Genomic DNA, 18,503 nt, shown 5'->3' with positions numbered 1-18,503 from the left:
TCTGCCCGAGGCCTTACCTCTTTACAGAGTGGTGTCCGCCCCGTACACTTGGGCTGCTGGTAGCTCTTTGGCAGCGCTCGGTAGCTGGAGCCCAGACGCTTACAAGACGCATAGTCAATCTCCATGGCAATGCCCTCGGTGGCTCGTTCCTTGGGGAAGGTTTCCAGATGTACAGACTCCTTATAGCCCAGAAAGTTTTTAAACCAATTAAACAATTCAGGGAACTTCCTGAAAAACCAAAGCAAAAGCAAGTTAACCATCAGAGGCACGCACCATGTGGTGATCCTGTGGCATGGCCACCTGCTAGGGCTGGGTCAGAGCGCTGCGCCCAGGGACAATTCCCCAACACCTGCTGCCTGAAAGGCACAGATTCAGGACAGGAGGTGAGCACTGTGCACCATGAGAGAGCTGCACTCAGATGGGTGGTGTCCTATTGCTCTGTTCATCTTGGTATTCCTCACAGTGTTAGGTTACAATTTGGAGGTTGTTGGGCACAGCCACAATTCTAGAACCCAGTCAGGGGAAGAGGGAAGCAAATGGGTAGATCTCAGGTCCTCGCCTCCTCACTTTCCTTTGCAGTTAGACTGAAAGGACTTCTTAGGATCCCAGGACACGAGCACTTCAGGTGTCAGACTCCCTTGGCATTTCAGGTCTCTCACCCGTCACCTCACCTACCCCAGGAAAGGCGAGACGAGCTGCACGAGCTCCGCCCGGGAGATCACCTCCTGGTTGAAGATGACCAGGCAGCGCAGGAAGTTCTCGTAAGCCTCAGCACTGCGCAGTGCCTTGCGAACCTGAGATGACAGGGACAACGGTGAAATGGGGCACTGGAATCGGGAGTTGCATGACAAAACAAAACAGAGGCCCACATTTATTTCTCCATTTGAAAGCAGAGTAATGGAGTAGAGGGAAAGACTGTTTCGAGACAGAAAAATACATCTTTCATCTGCCAGTTCACTCTTCAAATGGTCCCAAGAACTTCGGCTGGACCAGAGTGAAGGCCCGAACCTGGAACATCCAGGTCTCTCACATGGTGCAGGGGCACCAGTACTTGGGCCATCTTTGGCTGCTGCTTTCCCAGCTTCCTTGGCAGGGAGTGGGAATCACAAGTGGAGCAGTCAAGATGCAAACCAGTGCTGAGTGAGAGGGAACTTCCCACCACAATGCCGCATCTTTGATTACATTCTAAAAACTGAGGACATCTTGAGGTCGGTGTGGTGTAGGGGGTAAAGTCTTTGTCACCGTCTGGGCACTGGTGCCTGTCCTGGTTGCTCTACTTCTGTTGTAGTTCCCTCATAATGATCTGCAAAAGCAGAAGATGGCCCAAGAGCTTTGGCCCTTGCCATGTACATGGGAGACCCAGAGCATCTTCTGGTTCCTGGCCCAATCCAAGCCACTATTGCCCCCTGCGGAGTGAACCAGCAGATGAAAGCTCTTTCAAATAAATCAATCTGAAACGAAAACAAAGGAAATGTCAACTGATATTTGATGATGTTGAGGAATCAACATTAGTTTTTTAGATATGGTAAGCTTTGTTTGAAAAAAAGGAGTCATTTGTAAAATAAAATTTAAAACACTTACGGCTCTAACAATATGTAACGTGGGACAGCTGACAATGTAGAGGAACCAAGAACACAGACAAGGCAGCTGAGGTTACCAAGGCAAGATGATATCATTTGACTAGTCTCTCAAGTTTTATGCATTTAAAATTTTCCATAACAAAAATTTTAAAAGTCAGACCTTGGAGTATGCTTTCTCATATGCTTGATTCTCTAGACCATATTAGAGTTACTCAAAGGATCACTGCCAGCTTCTTTTTTTTAATCTTAATGATTTGTTCATGAAGCAGAGAGGGGAGAAAGACAGACACCTGTGCCCTCACCCCGGTCTCCCAGGGTCGGCTTCAGCAGGAAACCAGTCAGATGCAGTCAAAGGATCACAGTCTTACAATCCAAGGATCTTAACTGTAAGGCTAAATACCTACCCTGATCTTTTTTTTCAAAAGATTTATTTATTTTATTGGAAGCTCAGATTTACAGAGAAGGAGCGACAGAGATACACATTTTTCATCCTTTGGTTTACTCCCCAAGTGGCCACAATGGCCATTTGAGCTAATCTGAAGTCAGGAGCCAGGAGCTTCTTCCAGGTCTCCCATGCAGATGTAGGGTCCCAAGGTTTGGGTCATCCCTCACTGCTTTCAAACTAGACTACAAGCAGGGAGCTGGATAGGAAGTACAACAGTCAGGACATGAACCAGCACCCATATAGGATTCTGGTGCTTTCAAGGTGAGGATTTAGCCACTGAGCCATCACACCAGACCCAATATTTGGTTTTCATAATTAATTTCCAAATAAAGTCTATATGCTGCACTGGCTTTCACCTTTCAGTGGGGGTGACCTGGACTGTCACATGTGCTTGGGCACCCATGTGCACACAGCCCTCAGAAGGAGTCCATGTCAAAGCCAGGGATTCCTGCCTCTTCGGATGGGCACGGCAGCAGGACATGTGAGGAGAGCCCCATCACTTGTTATTCCCCCAGCGGTGAGAGCCAAGGTCCATCACCAGCTCAGACACAGGGATGGTGCCTGCAGAAGAGCCAACCTAAGAGGCTGCCTAACACCCTGCACCGGTGAGTTCCCCCGGGCTGCTCCCCAGAATCACCTGGTGAGTCTTGAAAACAAATCAGATATCCCAGGAACCGATAGCAGAGGTCTTCAAAATTCATGGAAAATGCATACTATGAAAAAAACCATGCAGGTTTCAAAAACTTTTGACAAAAACAAGCATCTTTTAAATTTCCTTTTCAATGAACATGTGGGATTCCCCTTGTGTGTGCACAGTTCACAAAGAACCATAGCAATTCCAAGACCACAGCCCTTTTAATTGGAGATCAGTTTGTCTGCAACAGGGAGCTAACAGCTGACATTAGGAACAGGATGCACTTCACAAGGGACCAAAGCTGACAATGACTCCAGTTCAAGCTGTGCTAACAGCAGCAGTACATGGAAGAGACCCACAGCTTATTAATTACACTAACAAAATTACAGTGGCCAGTGCCATGGCCTAGTGGGTTAAGCTACCACTTGTAGAGTGGGCACCCCCAAAGAGAGCCGGTTCAAGTGCTGGCTGCTCCAGTTCTAATCCAACTCACTGCTACTGCGCCTAGGAAAGCTACAGAGAATGACCCAAGTCCTGGGGCCTTTCCACCCAACGTGGGTGACACAGAAAAATTCCTAGTCCCCAGCCCAACCCAGGCTGTTGTGGACATTTGGGGAGTCAACCAGTGGACTGAAGATTGTCCTCTTGGTAATTTTGCCTTTTTGCCATTCAAATAACCCCTCTCCTTACAAGTCTTAAAAAGTTTGGTATTGGTGTTACAGTGTAGCAGGTAGAGCTACCCACTGCAATTTCAGCACTTGATATGGATGCCAGTCCGTGTCCTGGCTGCTCCACTTCTGATTTAACTCCCTGTTAATGGTCTGGGAAAGCAGCAGCAGACAGCCCCAGTGTTTTGGGCCCTTGTACCATGTGGAAGAAGCTCTTGGCTTTGCCCTGACCCAGCCCTGGTTGCTGCAGCTATCTGGGACAGTACATGGAAGATCCCGGTCTCTCCTTCTAACTCTTTCAAATAAATATTTACAAACACAAAATCTTAATCAGCTCAATACCTTTAAAATAACACCTTATTCAGAAAGGGTATTATCCTTTTGGCATCACTTCTTTTTAAATCTAATTCAATCACTGCTCACCTTATCAAAAAACAAGGATTCCGTCCCCACACCATGTTTGCTGGCATCTGCCATTGAAGAGTCCTTTAGGTTGAGCAGTTTAGGCTTTTTCTGCAAAGAAGGAAAAATATAAACATGTGAGTCAGTTTCTTACTTTCTTCTGTTTATTACCAGTGTTGATTAATAACAGGAAACAAATGAAAACATTCTAGTCATCAACTCCCCCTACATCTCCCTATTTTAGCTTGCCTGTCGGCACCTTTCTCAAGTTTTCAGGTCATTCTTCTCCCTAGAAGTTCCCTTCAGTAACAGTCCCAGAACTACTGTATCAAACTTTCAGAATATTCTTCCTTTTACTAGATGCCCAAGTGATTCAATGCAGAACTGTACACAACCTACCTGCTGTGGGAGAGGAGGTCATTTATATAGAGAAGGCACACAGCAGCCTTGAACCTTTGAAACTTCACTGAGGAAGCTCATGAAAAAAAAAAAGCACGGTTTTCCTAACAGGAAGGTCAACAATCTGTCAGCAGTGCACACTCACATGAATGATATTCTTTTAAAAGGAGTGAGCAGACAGGGACACATCCCTTTTGGGAGAATTCACTATAAAACCTCTAAGAGGAAAGGCACATACTGCTGGTGGCTACCCGGGCACACAAGCTAGCTGGTAGCCCAAGCCTGCTGAGGACTGCTCCACTGCAGGGCGTCCAGTGAGAGGCAGCAGAGCTCGGAGGGGGCTGAGCATGTCCTGGAAGCCTGTGTACTCAGCACGACTGCCTGACGTAAGGACTCACAAACTGTGATTGTTAAACCAATTAAGAGAACACATTGCAAACTAGGAGAACAGGGTCCGCCAAAGCCCCAGTAACCTTGAATTTGTTAGTCCCTGCAAGTCATTCATTTGTTCCTGGCCATGGCTTACAATCACACATCAGCTTTTGTCACTAACTGAATGCTACAGACAGGCTGCAAAATACAGTACTCAACCACTTGTCACGGATGAGCTCTGCCATAGAAAGGAACTGGCTTGGCTTGCAGCACGGAAGCAGGTGGTCAGCATTTATGCCCACAACACGTATACTTGATGGCTTGTCCCTAATGGGAATGTGAGACCCTCCTCGGCAATAGCCAACCGGTCTTGCCTTGGAGAGCAACATTAAACAGGCAAGATCTGTCAACCTAGATTCTTTTCCAAACACTAGCCATGACAGGCTCATAGAGCAGACTGAGCCGAATACAGTCTTTCACCTATAAAATGACCCCACTGCATCTGAAGCAATTATCAAGCAGAAGGAAAAATTACTAAGCCTCAGTCAGATGCCCTCTGCAAACAAAAACGAGAGTGAAATCAGAACTCACAGCAAGAGCGATACTACAGGAAACCCGGGAAGAACCCTCAAAGGCACTATAACCCACTAAAAGCCAAGCCCAGCACTCAGCTGACACACACTAACATGCTGTGGATACCCAGGCTCCAACTGTCCACATGTTCCCAAGAACCCAAGACTACCCGCTCAGGCCAGCCCACCAGGACTGCTCATGGAGTCCAGCAGAGCAGCTGCAGCCCACCCCCCATCGGCACCTTTACTGGCGGCGTGGCTCCTGTGCCCGAGTGCCTGCGGATTTGGCAGCCGTTCTGGCTTGGCCTCTGCGGCTTGTTGTTCAGCTGGGGCTTCTTGACGGTGCCTCCATGGTCATTCCTCACCGAATCAACCTTCTCAGCTGTTGTTTTGCTTAAAAGCTGATGAAGACACATGGAAGAGATTAACATTCTGATCAGAGCAAGAAAGTGTCATCAGGTTGGGAGCCCTGACAAGTTTTCCAACCCATCCAATAGTGCTACATCCAAGTGAAACTCACCACGGAGCTATTGGCATCTGGGAGGAACTGTCCAAACTCGGACAGCAGGTCTTCCTGGTTTTTGAATAGACGAGCCACCTGTGCATACACCTCCTGCTCTGTGAGCGCTGGAGTGTAGCTGCCTCCAGCTTCCTTGGCATTTCGTTGCTCTTTCTGAGGAAGTGCAAATGCAAAAAAGCTGTTATTACCGAGCACTGTTTTGAACCACACCTCTGCTCACTTTCTGGAATGTTTGATAAGGTTCTATCCTGGTCTTGACTCAAGGCTGCCTGTGAGAGTAACGCCTATACTGCTAGCACCTGTTGTGACAGTAGGCTTTTAAGGTGAGAAACAAGAAGATGGTGGATAACAATTCCTTTTCAAACTAGTGCAGCAGGGCCGGTGTTGTGGCACAGCAGTTAATACAAAGTAGCCTTTTGCAATGCCGCATCCATACCAAAGTGCTGGTTTGTGTCCCAACTGCTCCTTTTCCGATCCAGTTCCCAGCTAACGTACCTGGGATGACCCTAGTACCTGGGCCACTACCACTCATGTGGGAGACCCTAAAGGGATCCTAGGCTCCCGGTTTTGGCCTGGCTCAACCAATCTGGCTGTTGTGGCCACCTGGGAAGTGAACCAGTAAATGGAAGATTGCATGCTCATTTGCTCATTCTGTCTCTCTGCTTTTCATATAAACAAAACAAAAACTACAGTAGTAAATGGAAATATCTGAGACATTTCTCCTTCTGTAAATTAATTTAATTATATAAATGCTTCTCCAAACTTCCCAAACAGGCATTTATTTCACAGGACAGTGACTGCAAAATCCTTAAGGGGATCTACAGTGTGTCCAATTCAGGCAAACACTGGCTCCATAATCACAAATCCTAGTTCCTCAGTGGTTAATTTCTGGTAAAAATTGATGAGCACAATAATATTCCAAGCCCCTGGACTAGATGCCCGCGAGAGGGCAGCCAGGGATTACGGGGAATGGACAGGGCAGCCTCTGACCTGATAAGTATGCAGAATCTCCAGGAAGGCTTTGTAGATGTCAGGCTGGCCCTGGAATCTGTTCTTGATCTTATTCACATAGTTGATGGCGTGGTTAAATTCCACAGGCTGATTGTTCTGCAAAGATGGGGCCGTTCCCAACGAGATTGTCACTGGTGTGTGAGGCTGGACCGGTGGAGAGCGTGGGGATGCATATGGTGGGAGTGGGGGAGTCTGCTGACTGGCTGGAGTATGTGCTTGCAGTTGGGAAGGCTGAAAAGAGAAAAGTCTTTATACTCCTCAGGAGCACACATGGTGTTTGATCAGGGGCAAGAACTAAAGAGAAAGGCAGTATCTAAAGGCACTTACATCCTTTGCTGACTCAGACCATGTCATGTGAGCCCAACTCAAGTCACACTGGGCAAGGTGAGGGATCACACCCTGAGACGCCAAGTAGCTCACTTTCGAATCTTCTAAATACAACCTTAAAGCTGGAGCCACCTCCAGTTACAGGGAAGAATTTTTCATATGCAATCTTTACGCTCTCTAACACAAACCCCATCGCCCTGTTTCTATGTAGACAAACAAGCCCTCAGCTGTTGGAGTAAATCCACATTGTAAGAACTTCTAGACCACCTCTATCCCAGCCTACTCTGAGATGAAGGGGCAAGTCTACACCTGCACAACCTTGTAACACTGCCAGGATACTGAACCCTGGAAATGCAGCCAGTGCAACCAAAATACTGGATTCTTTCTAGTTCAAAGCCAAGAGACTGTTCTATCGGTACAGTGCAGTGCTCAGCTTGACTTCAGTTAGCCTGGGTAATATAGTACCATTTCTGATGCCATGTGGACAGCACTGCATCTTGACCATGTGTGCCGTGCTGCAGGAAGCCCACACCTGCTGAGAAGCTTGTGGGTATTATGAGTAGGACTTGGGGACAAGCGTCCTTGTAGGCTGCTAATGTGTTCAACAGATATCCAAGTATGTTGTGTATAAATGTGACTGCTGTGTCTTTGCTCAAGAAATCTGTCCGAAGGGCAGGTATCAGTGGCAGGCACTTTTGAAAAACACACACACCATGTGAGGCAATGTTTCTCAAAGGCTCACCTTGCTGACTTTGGCAGGTGGCGGCTGAGGAGCTGGCTGGGCAGGAGCTGGGGCAGACTGTGCTGAAGGCTGGGCAGGATGCTGGGGTGGTGGCTGTGGCTGTGGCTGTATGCCATGTGTGGGGATCTGATGAACTTGGCCAGGAGTTGTCACATTCACCATGTCATTGGTTTGCACCTCAATTTTGTAGCCAGGGGGCAAGAAGGTATTGAAGCCCATTATCAGGTCGGGATGGCCTTTGAAGAGCTGGGAGACACGACTGATCACTCCTGGAGTATCAATGCTGATTAAAAACAAAACAAAACAGAGGAAAAGCAAAGGATGGCAAAATAGATAAGTAATAATACAATAAAATTTAAAAAGCCACTTCATTCCCACTAGGTTTTCCCTGCACAGGAAAACATATACAAGTTGACTTGCTTCTGTGACACACAAGCTGTGGATCCAGACTTGGCCACCATTTCAAACAGAAATATTTGTGGCTCACAATCTCACCATGCAGAGCCAGTGAATCAAAGCTGCAGTTTCCAAGCCAAGTCACCTTTTGACACAGCAGTATAAATCCTTCACTTGGTGTGCAGGTGAGTTACTCCTAACTACAGGGAACCATGCCAGAGTAACAGGCAAGAACTAAAGAGAAAGGCAGTATCTAAGGCAGTATCTGAAGCCAGTGAAAACTCAGGAGTCAAAATTATAGCCATCACCGCTTACCTGATTAATCACTGAGAAAAATTTACCAATAGGAAGAAAGCTCCCAGCCATAAAGCAATATATAATACAAAGGCAGGACCACAAAAAAATCAGCACTCAAAAAGAAAAAGGGAGCTCTGGGCAGGTTTTCAGCCTAGTAGTTAAGATGCCCAAGTTGTGGGACCGGCGCAGTGGCGCAAGTGGTTAAGGTCCTCGCCTTGCACGCCCGGGATCCCATATGGGCGCCGGTGCAGTCGAGGGCGGCCCAAAGCTTTGGACCCTGCACCTGTGTGGGAGACTCGGAAGAGGCTCCCCGCTTTGGATCGGCATAGCATCGGCCGTTGCGCTCACTTGGGGAGTGAATCATCGGATGGAAGATCTTCCTCTCTGTCTCTCCTCTCTGTATATCCGCCTTTCCAATAAAAAAATAATAAAAATAAATCTTAAAGATGCCCATGGTGCACATCCAAGTTTGGGCATCAAAGCCCAGTGCCAGCTATATTAACGCACACCTAAGGAGGTGGCAGGAAGGCTCAGCAGGATCCCAGGCTTCAGCCATGGCCAACCCCAGCCCAGGCCCAGGCCCAGCTGCTGCAGCACTGCCCTGGGGGAGTGAATCAGTGAACAGAGTTCTTGGGTCTCTCCTTCAAATAACAAAAATTTTCAAAGGGGATCCTTTCTTTTCCAGTAGAAAAAAATTAAGCTACATCATCCCTCACAAAGCAGCACACCAAGCACAAAGCTGGAGCACAAGGTGTCTTTTACCTCTGAGATTTAAATTCCTTCATGATGTCAAGGAAATCATTGTAGACTTGAGGCTGACTGCCAAACTGCAGCTTCACCTGGTCCAGGTAGGAAAGTGCATCCTCTACCTGTGGCAGAGATAAAAAAGTTACAAAGAGGAAATAAACTAAGAACTACAGAAAACAGTTTATGCCTAAAAATCTTAAGTGATAAATGAAACAAAAAGCATTAAAACTTGGTGAGAATGTCAGTAATAAAACTCAAGCTTCAAAGAACCAGAAGAGGGCAGGCCTGAAGGGCCTTAAAGTGATGTGTGGGATTTAGGACAATGAAAACACCCACTAGCTTTCTCCCTATATTCTGGGATAAGTCCTTAAATAAGTATCTTAAAATAAAGCACAAAGTTCAAGAAAGTGTTAGAACCATGATTTAATACAAGACACACTCCTGTGATCATGCTATGAAACATGTGTGTTCAAATACCCTAGCAAATGAGACATGGCGTGAAAGCATCCCAGATGAGAATGCCAACAATGAATTACCACTAGGTTAGGGGTGGGCAGGGTGGCAAGCACGTGCATGAGTTGGGGAATTAAAGGGCTGGCAGGAACCAGGCCTCCCCCACCAAACATGCTGATGCCTGCATCCTGCACTTCCCAGCCTCCAAACCTCTGAGAAGCCAATTTTTATTGATAAATCAGCACTAACAAAGATAAAGTCTTTCTTTTGCTCTTAATGGCAAAGTCTGGGCCAGCTAGAAGCCAGGAGCCAGGAACTTCTTTCAGTCTCCTTAGTGTGAGTAGGGGCCCAAGCACTCAGGCCATCCTCTGATTCTCTTCCAGGAGCATTAGCAGGGAGCTGGATCAGAAGTGGAGAAGCAGGATCTCGAACTGGTGCTCATAAGGGATGCTGATGTCGTACACCAGCAGCTTTAACTGCTATACCACAGCACTGGTCCCAAACAGTATTTCAGAAGCCCACACCCCCTGGGTTTCAGAGTGCCTTCTTACAAGCCAGCTTCACTCCCAATCCCAGCTTCCAGTTAATGCAAACCCTGAAGACAAGAGATCAGAATCCCAAGCACCAGACTTCAGGAGCCAGCAGATTGAAGATCTCTCAGTCCAGCAGTAGTGGCTAGGCCTGGCAGGTATCAGGAGAACTCCATGTGGGTGTCCCTATGGGTGGCAAGGACTTCAGTACTTAAGGAGCTACATTGGAAGCAGAGGTGGGGCTTCATTCCAACCACTTTTATATGGGATACAGGTGTTCTAAGTGGCATCTTAACCCATTATGCCACAACACCCATCTAAACTCAGTCACAGCCATGGTCAGTGTTTCTTTAAACACAGTCACATGGTCAAAGTGTTTCTTTACAGACTGTATACCTGGTCAATGCCCCCCTGTTTGATACATTTTTTCCAGATTTTACATGTATCTGTAAAATGTGAATTTCTACTGAAGGCCACCGGAATATTTTTTTTTTAAACAGTCAAGCTGTTTGAACATAAACTCATGAAGCTTGCATAAGGAACAAAGATCTTGAGAGGTATTTCAAAATTCACCATCACATGACAAAGGAAGAGCTATCAAAAATAAACAGGTACAGAAAGTTAAGTCACAGCTTGCAATACCAGCATCCCATCCAGTTCCCCGCTAAGGCACCAGGCAAGACGGCAGCAGATGGGCCAAGTGCCTGAACCTTGCCATCAACGTGCGAGACCGGGCTAACTCTAGGGACGTGGGTTTCATCTAGCCCACTCCGGGCTGGTGTGGCCCTTTGTGGGGAAGCTTCTGTGCATCTCTTCCTCTTTCTCTGCCTTTCAAGTTACTCTTAGCCAAAAAGAAACAAGCACAATATAGTAAAACTACTGTTGAGAGAAAAGGAATAAAAATCCAAATGCAGGAATTATGTACAATATAAAGAAAGTTCATAGAAGTCCTTGTTTAATGTTTTAAAATCCCAGCAGGAGAGACAAATTCTAAGTGAGATACCTGATGTGAGGGCAATGAGGGAATTCTCTAACTTCCTAAAGTAAGGTGCAACTCTTGGCAAAAGCACCTACACAGCTGCAAGAATGCCGACCGAGAGGAAGACAGCAGAGCAGAGATGCAGCGAAGCTCCGAGAAGAACCTCAGCCTACGCCAGCTGCCTGCCCCCGCTCCTGTGCACAGGTCATTTACAACCTCCGCAAGCTAAGAACCTCAAGCCTGCGATCTTGCTAGGGAACCAAGCGCAACAGAACTTGACAAATACGTGCCAACGCTGCTGGCATAAAACAAATATCAGAATCATAAACATGCCTCAAATTATTCAAATCCCTCCTTGTCACTATCTGCCAAACACAAAAAGTACGGACAATGTTGACACTCAGCAAAACTCAGTATTCTCACTTCACGATTACAGAACAGCAAAGGCTTATGGAAACTCACACAAATGCTTTCAGACGTTTCACACCTGATCCCCAAATGGCAGGCAGCACAGCACGGGACATGGGGCACGGGGCTAACCCTCACATGGCACAAGCAGCACTTCACCTCTCCTTAGGGACACAACCAGGAACTCTAATCCTACCTGAAGTGCACTCCAGCACCCCATGGCCAAAGCCTCCCTTGCCAGGAAATCTGACACAAGAGGGCATCCACCCACCCCAGACTCCTTGGAGGACAGAGTTAGGCACAGCTGCTACTTCCACAGCTCTTGCTGCAAGAAACCTGCAACAGTTCACCTCATTTTAACCAAAGGGTCAAGAAGCCACAAAATCTCTAATATCTACCAGCAAGTTTAAAGATTATCTACTGAACATACTACAGAATTAAACACCAAACCAAGTTTGTACAGACTATTTTCAAGACTTGGTAAAGTGCTAAGTTCACAGCTCCATTCCACAGGCACAAAGTGAAATGGCTTAAAGATAGTGTCAGCATGCCATGCACAGACCTCCCCAAAGGTCTAATAATTTCTGCTTATTTATAAGATTATATTTACTTATTATTATTTTTTAATTTACTTATTTGAAAGGCAGAATCACATACACACATGTAGAGAGACAGAGGAGAGGTAGAGAGAAAGACAGAGAGGACGGTCTCCCACCTGCTGGTTCACTCTCCAAGTGGTCGCCATGGCCAGGGCTCGGCTAGGCTGAAGCCAGGAGCTTCCTCCAGGTCTCCCACGTGGCACAGAGGCTCAAGTATCTGGGCCATATTCCACTACTTTCCCAGGAGCATTACAGGAAAGCATTAGAACAGAAGTAGAAAAGCCAAGACTCATTGGATGTTGATGTCACAGGCTGTGACTTGAACCTTTATTCCACAAATCCAGCTCCTCATTTCTACCCCATTTTAGAGACTATGCTTAAGACAAGTTTTAATTTGTTCAGGGTATGTCGGAAAAAGATCATGGAAAAACAAAATTGGGACTGAAATTATGGTGTTGTGGGTTAAGCCACCGACTGCAATGCCAGCATCCCATATCAGAGTTCTTGTTCTTTAGTTCCAGCTATTCCACTTAGGATTCAGCATCCAGCAAATGCATCTGGGAAAGCAGCCAAGGATGAACCAAGTGCTGGGTCCCTAGGACCCATGTAGAAAAACACCCTGAAGCCAGGCTGCAGCTTCAGCTTGGTCCAATTCCAGCCACTGTGGCCATTTGGAGAGAACAAGCGTATGGGGAAATCTGTGTATTACTGTTTTAAATAAGTCTTTCAAAACCAAATGAAGACAATAGTGAGCTGTGTATCTTCCTAAGACATATTATGAAGATCGTTTAACTTTATTTAGCACTTGATGTTCTTAGGCCTATTATTAAACCAGTTTCTGAGAACCAAACCAGTGACAACAGGGAGCAGAGAGAACTAGTCCCCTTATCCCTATGGAGTGAGTGCCAGGATTCCCACTAACACATCTGACAGAAGAGTTCCCAACATATGCATACCATTTTCTCCTATGCAACCTCTGCTGTCTGGATGTCTGCCCAGGGCCCACGTGTGAAGGACTTTGCTTCAGGGTATTATTACCAGTAGAAGGTGAAACCTTATCACACCATCACGGTGAGGAGCACCATCTCTAGAGAGGGGTGGTAGGGCCAGGCCCTGTGGGCCCTCTTAACTGGCCATTTGGTCCTCCCTCCGCTCAGGCCCATCAGCTGCATTAGAGGGCAGAGCTGTGGGACTGCTGACCTAAAACTGAGAACCAGCACAACAGACAGCCCAAGTGTTCCTCCTTCCTTCTGGAAGCAGCTTCTCTCAAGGATTCATTCCAGTGACTAAAAGCTACTATCATACCAGATGCAGTGAGATGAACAGTAACTTACCATGCATCTTAGCAACTACAGCAGACCATTTATTCTCTCTTCATGAAGTAAGGCACGCTCACATTCCCCCAGCTAATATACACCCAGGTTACCAGCACCAGAATCCTTCTACTTTGAGATAATGGGTGCTGGTTACTGTCCCGGATGCTCCATTACCCACCCAGGCCCTGCTTGAGGCCTGGGAATGCAGTAGAGAACAGCCCAAAGCCTTGGGACCCTGCAACCATGTGGAAGACCTGGAAGAAGCTATTGGCTCCTGGCTTCGGATTGGCTCAGCCCCAGTCTTTGAAGCCACTTGGGGAGTCAATCAGCAGATGGAAATCCTTTTTCTCCATCTCTCCTCTCTGTATATCTGACTTTTCAATAACACACACACACACACACACACACACACACACACACACACACACACACACAGGACTGGTGGACAAGCACTGTGACACAGTCATAGTCATACTGACAACTGAGAGTGCTCTCCATTGTGGATATGTCGGAATGAGGAAGGGCTTACATCCCAGTCTGGAAGCAGCAGTCACACCAGCCAGAATAGCTCTCATACATTTAAAATTAATAATTATTTCTAGAATTTCCCACACTATGCCTTACTGTTAGATAGGTGAAGACCAAGTGCATCAGCAAAAATAAAAGACGGAACAACAAACACAAGGTGAACATTCCTGCCCACCCGCCAACAAAGTGATATGATCTGGCTGACAGAATCAATGGCAATCTAATGTCTCCTTACAGTTCTTCGTATTTTCTGCATTCAATTTAAAATTGTATGCAAATAGAGACAGCACTGTGGTATAGCAGACCAGCACCCCGATATTGTGCCTAAAAAAGCAGTATCCTGAGTTACAGGAATGCGGCACAGTGTGTAAAGCTACTGCCTATCATGTCAGCATCCCATATGAACACAGGTTCAAGTCCCAACTGCTCCACTTCCAATCCAGTTCCTTGCTAATGTATCTAGCAGAACAGCAGAGAATAACCAAGTGCTTGGGTCCCTGCATCCACATGGGAGACCCAGATAAAGCTCATGGCTTTGGTCTAGCCCAGCCCCAGTTATTGCAGCCATTTGGGGAGTGACCCAGTGGATGGAAACATCCATCACCTTTGTCTCTCTTCCTCTCTTCGTAACTACCTTTCAAATAAATAAATCTTTAAGATTCTATCTGCTGGTTCACTCCCCAAATGGCTGTAAAAACTGGAGGTGTGCCAGTCCTAAGTCAGGAGCCAGAAGCTTTTTGTGAGTTTTCAATGTAGGTACAGAGGTGGAATAAAAGCAGAGCAGTCAGGACTTGAAACAGTGCTCATAGAGAATGCTGGCGCTGTACGGGGCTGCATCACCTGCTATACCACATAGTTGCCCCTCTCCCCAAACACATCTTTGCAGCTTAACTAACTAAACAAATGAAAAATCAGAAAAAAAGGAAACCTAGAATGCTTGTGACAACAATCACATTTTAAAAAGGAAAGTCAAGTGAGAAGAGAGCTGGAACCATCACAGTGGCACTCCAGCAGACACTGCAGGAACAGCCCAATACCCAATGCAGCTATTCACCAACAGACAGAAGACACACGCTTCACTCACACTTTATCATGGAGGCTCCTCCTAAAGGAGGAGTTTCACCTTAGTGTTTTACTAAGCAAGGACTTGACTGCTAGCCAATTCAACTTTTTCCATAAACAAGAGAAAAGATTAAATCACAAGATTACTGTGCTGACATGCCCACGGGTATATAACCGCTCATGTGTGCCCTCAATGAAACCTGTAAAATAGTTCAAGTTCAAATGGTTGTTCAAAAGAGCCCCTCATCCTGAAATGCTGAGAATCGTACATCACACATCACGTGTACTTCTCCAGTGTTCTCTGGGTCACGCCCGAGTGCCAAGATGGGAACTCAGTGCGGGTTTCCAAACAACAGCAAAGGCAACACTTCTTGTGATGGGATTCCACAACTACAACTAATAGGCTGCAGTCACTACTGCCTACGGACAACGTCAGACCCAGGAAAGGAGCAGTCTCACCTTGAGTCTCTGGAACTGCTGCTGCCCCTGTACTGGTGCAACTGGTGGGGTTGGGTGAGTATGACTTTGTACCACTTGGCCTCCGTGGGGCTGCACCGCCGCCGGGTGATGGTGGCTGCTGTGAACTGCTGCCATGGCAGGCCCATGGCTCCCAGAGCTTGGTGGCACAGCAGAAACCTGGGAAGGACAGAACACACATGACAATTCAAGGCTGGTGCATCCCTGTACAACTCAGTAGAAAAAGAACACCAATACACATTGTTCTTGTGCAAGAGTACTTACTGAGAAATCCAAACAGTCCACAAAGAGTCAAATAATACTCCACCCATATTACAATAGACATCTTTATAGATATTAAAACTTAACACACTGGGCGTTGTGATTAAAGTCCTCGCCTTGCATGCCCGGGATTCCATATGGACGCGGTTCTAATCCCAGCAGCCCTGCTTCCCATCCAAATCCCTGCTTGGGGCCTGGGAAAGCAGTCAAGGACGGCCCAGTGCTTTGGGTCCTTGCACCTGTGTGAGAGACCTGGAAAAACTTCCTGGCTCCTGGGTTCGCAATGGCACAGCTCCAGTCGTTTTGGCAGCTTGGGGAGTGAACCATTGGATGGAAGATTTTCCTCTCTGTCTCTCCTCTCTCTGTATATCTGACTTTCCAATTAAAAAAAAATTAAAAAACAAAACAACAGTGAGGTGGACATCTGGCCTAGGACATCCTTGTTGTGTACTATTGAGCATCATGATTTCACAGCTGCTTTAGGCTCCTGAAACGAGCTGTTTGCTAATGCAGTCTTGGGAGGCAGTGATGGCTCAGCCAGTTGGGTCCCTTCCTCTCAAAAGAGATACAGGATGGCAGCTGATGCACTGGCTCAATTGGCTTATCCTCCATCTCTAAGTGCAGAATCCTATTTGAACACGAGTTTGTGTCCTAGATACTGCACTTCCCATTCAATTCTTTGCTTTTGAACTGGGAAAGCGGTGAAGGAAAGCAGTCGAGGACAGCCCAAAGCTTTGGGACCCTGCACTCGTGTGGGAGACCTGGAGGAGATTCCTGTCTCCTGGCTTTAAATTGGCTCAACTCCAGCCATTGCGGCCGCTTGGGAAGAGAACCATCGGACAGAAGATCTTCCTCTCTGTATATCTGCCTTTCCAATAAAAAATAAAAATAAATCTTAAAAAGAAGATAAAAAGAAAAAACAAACAAGCAAACAAAAGAAACTCAGTGCTTCTCAGACTGTGTGATGGCCTTTTTTTTTTTTTTAGTTCCAAACCATCACAACCTACTACTTTTCATTTTATTTCATTTCGAGATTTATTTATTTACTTGAAAGAGTTACAGAATACAGAATACAGATCAAGCTTCCACCCCCTGGTTATTACCCAGATAACCATAAAAGCCGGGACTGGACTGGATGGGAGCTTCATCTAGGACTCTCACATGAATGCAGAAACCCAAACACTTTGGCCATGCTCAGCTGCTTTCCTAGGCACATTAGTAGGGAGCCAGATAGGAAGTAAAACAGCTGGGACTTCAACCAGGGCCCATATAGGATACTGGCATCACAGGTAGCGGCTTAACTTGCTAAACCACACTGGTGGTCCCAGCCAATTGATTTTACAAGACAGTGAAAAGATTTACAATGACAATACATAAACTCATGAATTTCATTATTAGATTTTACAGGTATTAGGAAAAGCAATTGCTATAACAGCTCCTAAATACTGTTTTCTTTTCTCTTTCTCTCTCTCTCTTTTTTTCTGATTTATTTTATTGGAAAGGCAGATTTACAGAGGAGAGACAAAAAGATCTGTCTGCTGGCTCACTCCTCAAGTGCCCTCAATGGCCAGCAATGAGCTGACCCAAAGTCAGGAGCCAGGAGCTTCTTCAGGGTCTCCCATGTGGGTTTAAGGCATCCTCCATTGCTTTCCCAGGCCACTAGCCGGGAGCTGGAGGGGAACTGGAGCAGCCAAGAACACGAACCAGCACTTGGTGGTGGGGGGAGTGGGTTAGCCAATTGAGTCATCATGCTGGTCCATACATACCATTTTACAAAGCAGTGTGTAATAGATTTTAAAGCCTGAACCTGAGTTGGATGGTGGGAATCTAGGTCTCCCATCACCAAAGCCTCATAGGGCCTGTAATGCCAGAAAGCTGGAGATATGAGCTAAGGCTAGGGCTAGAAATCAAACTCAGGCACTCCAATCTAGGGTTTGGGCACCTCAACTCTTGTTAACCAGCTACATTTTTAAAAAAAATAATTGCACTGCATTATGGGACACAGTTTTATAGGTACTAGGATCAGCTACATATTTTTAAAACTCACTAATAAATGAGGACAAAATATCTCTTGGCCAGTTAAATTATGGTTGAGACATACCTGAAATAGAATATTAAACAACAGCACTCAAATAATGCAGTGCAGCAAGGTGCAATAGCCTAGTGGCTAAATCCTCACTTTGCATGCACCAGAATCCCATATGGACACCAGTTAGTGCCCTGACTGTTCCATGTCCTATATAGCCCCTTCCCTGTGGCCTTAAAAAGGCAGCAGAAGATGGCACAAAACTTTGGGAACCTGCACCTGTGTGTGGGAGACTCAGAGGAAACTCCTGGCTCCCAGACACAGTCAATTACAGCCAGTTGGGGAATGAACCAGTGGACTGAAGACCTTTCCCTCTGTAAATCTGCCTTTCCAATAAAAATAGATAAATCTTTTAAAAAAGAAAATCTGATGCTGAGATGGCCATTATAGCAATGTTTCAGGCACCACTTGACAAGCACCTCCTATCAGAGTGCCAGTTCGAATCCCAGTAGCTCCATTTCTTTCTTTTCTTTAAATTTATTTTTATTGGAAAGGTAGATCAGATTCACAGAGACTGAGACAATCTACCGGTTCACTCCCCAGATGGTCACGATGGCTGGAGCTGAACCAATCTGAAGCCAGGAGCAAGGAGCCTCCTCCCACCTCTTTGAATCATCCTCTGCTGCTTTCCCAGGCCCCAAGTAGGGAGCTAGATGGGAAGTGGAACTTACAAGGCAAGGATTTAGCTATTG

General features: G+C 46.3%; 1 protein-coding gene across 3 annotated transcripts in view; it reads right to left on the bottom strand.

Moving 5' to 3' along the window:
• SIN3A (SIN3 transcription regulator family member A) overlaps nucleotides 1-18,503 on the bottom strand; it is a 61,237-nt gene that overhangs the window by 23,372 nt on the left and 19,362 nt on the right. For 2 of the 3 annotated variants that reach the window (XM_040970276.1, XM_040970277.1), the window contains exons 3-11: nucleotides 15,447-15,623; nucleotides 9,128-9,234; nucleotides 7,673-7,955; nucleotides 6,583-6,834; nucleotides 5,593-5,745; nucleotides 5,315-5,473; nucleotides 3,751-3,840; nucleotides 676-794; nucleotides 18-228 (exon numbers count right to left, since the gene is read on the bottom strand). In XM_040970276.1, coding sequence (XP_040826210.1) covers nucleotides 18-228; nucleotides 676-794; nucleotides 3,751-3,840; nucleotides 5,315-5,473; nucleotides 5,593-5,745; nucleotides 6,583-6,834; nucleotides 7,673-7,955; nucleotides 9,128-9,234; nucleotides 15,447-15,623 — 1,551 coding nt within the window. The remainder of the gene's footprint in view (nucleotides 1-17; nucleotides 229-675; nucleotides 795-3,750; nucleotides 3,841-5,314; nucleotides 5,474-5,592; nucleotides 5,746-6,582; nucleotides 6,835-7,672; nucleotides 7,956-9,127; nucleotides 9,235-15,446; nucleotides 15,624-18,503) is intronic. The other variant, XM_040970278.1, reaches the window with a different exon arrangement.

This window comes from Ochotona curzoniae, unplaced genomic scaffold (genome assembly GCF_017591425.1).
Source record: "Ochotona curzoniae isolate NIBS_2020 unplaced genomic scaffold, NIBS_Ocur_1.0 scaffold_4701, whole genome shotgun sequence".
NCBI classification, from domain to species: Eukaryota; Metazoa; Chordata; class Mammalia; order Lagomorpha; family Ochotonidae; genus Ochotona; species Ochotona curzoniae.
Note: the sequence above shows the minus strand (reverse complement) of the source record. Positions and strands in the feature narration are given on the sequence as shown.